This window comes from Arabidopsis lyrata (assembly GCF_000004255.2).
Source record: "Arabidopsis lyrata subsp. lyrata unplaced genomic scaffold ARALYscaffold_7, whole genome shotgun sequence".
NCBI classification, from domain to species: domain Eukaryota; kingdom Viridiplantae; phylum Streptophyta; class Magnoliopsida; order Brassicales; family Brassicaceae; genus Arabidopsis; species Arabidopsis lyrata.
The window spans coordinates 10,294,169-10,297,458 of NW_003302549.1; the positions used below are offsets into that span (position 1 = coordinate 10,294,169).

The 3,290-nt window shown below is 35.9% G+C and overlaps 1 protein-coding gene across 1 annotated transcript; it reads right to left on the reverse strand.

The window, feature by feature from the left end:
- Window positions 1–421: 421 nt before the first annotated feature.
- On the reverse strand, window positions 422–3,074 carry LOC9304019 (abscisic acid 8'-hydroxylase 1). The gene is made up of 7 exons (XM_021019316.1): window positions 2,578–3,074; window positions 2,173–2,491; window positions 1,687–2,073; window positions 1,411–1,576; window positions 1,223–1,329; window positions 1,017–1,135; window positions 422–908 (listed from the first exon to the last, which is right to left on the reverse strand). Exons 1-7 carry the CDS (start codon window positions 2,775–2,777, stop codon window positions 803–805), a joined length of 1,404 nt encoding a protein of 467 aa, XP_020874975.1. The 5' UTR covers window positions 2,778–3,074; the 3' UTR covers window positions 422–802.
- Window positions 3,075–3,290: the final 216 nt, after the last annotated feature.

The window sequence follows — 3,290 nt, forward strand, 5'->3', positions numbered from 1 at the left end:
TATTTAATTAATTTATATTGTTTGTTTTACCTTTTCACCAAAGTATATGGAGTTTCTTTGACCCAACTAGCTTAGTCCAAGGACTTTAAAGCATGTTAAAATTCCAATATTTCGAAAACACCAAATCATTAATTCTTAGAATGGTGCAATGACTTGACTAACAACACATAATAATATCTACATTATAGAAGTAAAAATCGTATACAGAAGATATATGAACAATAATCTTGATTTGAATAACATGTTCAATAGTTTGACTTTTAGATATTTAGATTCAATTCTTCTGAACCAAGTTATTTCTGTCATCCTTATTGGTAAATAATATATTTTGTAATACGAGAAACAATCACCAAATTGTAGAATATTGCTTTGGGATGTCTTCAATATTATCATTTATCAATACGGTTCACTAAAACAGATATTTTTTATAACAAGAAAACTATATTCAAAAAACAAGGGAAGTCTCAATCAGTTAACATATCCATAAGATATTTTCGGGAAAAACAAAATAATACATGAGAGACTTATATATATAACATTTTTCCCCTGTTTTTAAAAATTCAATTACTAATTTTTCCAATCTTAAACTAAAAGTAGAAACTCCAAAAAACTAAATTAAAATTAAGAAAAAAATTGAAGTTTTTTTTACACTTGGTGCTTTCTCCTCTTAATCCCATTTGGGGAATTTTTTCCTACCAAAATCTTGAACAATTTTTTTTTCTCCATCTCTAAGAAATAATTAGTTATTCTTCTCTAGTCTCTTCTTTCCAAATATGGAAAGCTAAAGGGTAATTCTGTCATTCTACACTTCAATCTCCGACTTCCGGGCCAACACAATGGGCAGTCCGTTTTGGGGAAGCGCGAATGGCCCATACTGAATCCCGTCGCTCTCTCCAACAATTGACCAACTGAAATTACAAAAATACCCCTTATTAAAACCACTTCTACACATAAATTTGAAAAGGAGAGAAAAAAAAAAGAAAGGAGAAGGTAATAAGTAAGTAGTACACACACACCTGTACTTGGTGGTGAGATGATGAATCATAATAGACATCTCAAGCTTTGCTAATTCATTTCCAGGACACGAGTGGGTTCCATTACCAAATGGCATGAAAGTATTGGGTTTTGGAGCCACCTATATTAGCAACCAAATAATGTTATATGTAACATCATAGTATGAGGCATTAAAAACAGTACTATTATTCAAAAAAATGATAATTACCTCGAATCTTGATGGATCAAATTTCCCCGGATTTGAAAAAATATCAGCACTATGATGAATGTTTCTGAAAAGCGGTAACACTTTCCATCCTTTAGGTATCAAATAACCTGTAAAACCATAGAATATTATAGTTCGAAATTCGACTCGGGATCATGCGATTATTTATCGGTTTAATCGTATATTAGTACCTTCGTATTCGACATCTTCGACAGCTTCTCTGAATGTGAAAGATAGGATTGAAGCGACTCTTAATGTTTCTTGAATAACTCTTGAAGTTAATGGCATCTTCTTTGTATCTCCCCAAGTTAGAGCCTCTCCTTCTTCTTTGTCTGTCCTTATTGCCATTTGTTCTTCCTGATGAAAATACCAAAACTACCCATTAGAAAACAAACAAAACTACGAAACTGCCACTGGTCTGTTTTATTACCAAAAGACGACAAATACGTGTCCGTATATGTACTTACAGTAACGGCTTCTAGAACGTTGGGATTCTCGGCTAAGTACTTGAGGATCCACGACATCACACTCGCCGTCGTGTCTCTAGCGGCGAAGATCACTCCGATTATGTTGTCGGCGATCTGTTCGTCGGTTAACTCTTCTTTGTCTCCCATGAATGATCCGAGAAGATCGTTGTGTGGAGAACCGTTCTGTCTTCTCTCTGATAAGATTCTAGCGAGGATCTGTGAGAGCTCCTTGCGAGCTTTCATTGATTTGTGGAAGAGTGTTCCAGGGAGATTCACCGGCATCGAATTGTAACCTTTCTCGAGAATGTAGTAGCATCGTTTTAGATCTTCTCTGTATAAAACCTCGTCTTTACCGAAGATCGATAGCAACGCAACGTTGAAGGTGTACTGATCAAACAAAACAAGATCAAAACAGAGGATATTAGCGTTATGCTCTGTTTTAAAAAAACAGGGGGAAAAAAACAGAGGACAGAGAGAGAGGCTTACTGTTTTCATTTCTTGGTAAGTGTTGATCATTGTTCCTTCCCAAATTCGGAGAGAATCTTGAGCGATTGATTCGATATCGGGAACCATGTTTCTGATAGATTCAGGCATGAAAGCACGAAGAACAAGCTTCCTGAGTTTAGCGTGGTAATCACCTTGGTGGAAGAAGATGGCTTGTTTCCCCAACATCCTCTCTTTACTCGCCGGAAAAGTCGGTTTAAAGAGATGAGATTTCGTCACCAGCACGAACTTGGCAGCTTCTGGACTCGAGATCATCACACATGGACATCCCAATACATGGGTCTTAAACACCGATCCATACCTGTTATAAAAGCATCATCAAATTTATTAAAATTTGTTTTCTAAAGTATCCATTAGTAACAATTTTTAGGTTCTTAAAGGACAGACCTTCTTTGTTTTGTTTGGAAAAAGACATTTGGGTCTTGAGAATAAAGCTGGAAAGTTTCTCCGACGTAAGGCCAACCCATTGTTCCCGGAGGGAGTGGGAGTTTGGAAGATCCAAGGCGGCGCTGAGAGATTAGACACCGGAGAAAGTAAAGGAAGAGACTTCCGGCGAGGAGAGTGAGAAACAAGGCGGAGAAATCCATTTTTTTCTTAATAACCTCAAGTTTTTTGTTCTTTGATCAGAAAAACCCACTTCGTGTTTTTGACAGTGGGAGTAGCTGAACAACGAAGAACTTGTGACTCTAAAATTATAAGAAAAACAAAAATGAAATTTTTGTGTTTTTGTTATAATGTAATGGAAGAAATGTTTGTGATGCAAAACAAGTGGGAGATGTGAAGGGGTTTTATAGGCTCGTCTCATAACTCATAAGTAGAGAGAGAGAGAGAGAGAACGCTTCCTTTCCAATACAGAAGAAACTCTTATTAGAAAGACAGCTCATTTGAGAGAGACGAAGATAGCACGTGTCGAAGAGCATGCATAAAGAGCGTGTAAGAGATTTTGACCAAACCAACTAATTAAAGAGAGAGAGAAAGAGAGGATGGCCATTCAAATGGATTAATTTGGTTCATAAATTAGTTCTGTTGCCAAAAAAATAACAATTCTCTTTCTTTTTTTTATTATGATAAAAGTTGGTTAATTAGTTTTGTTTATAAAG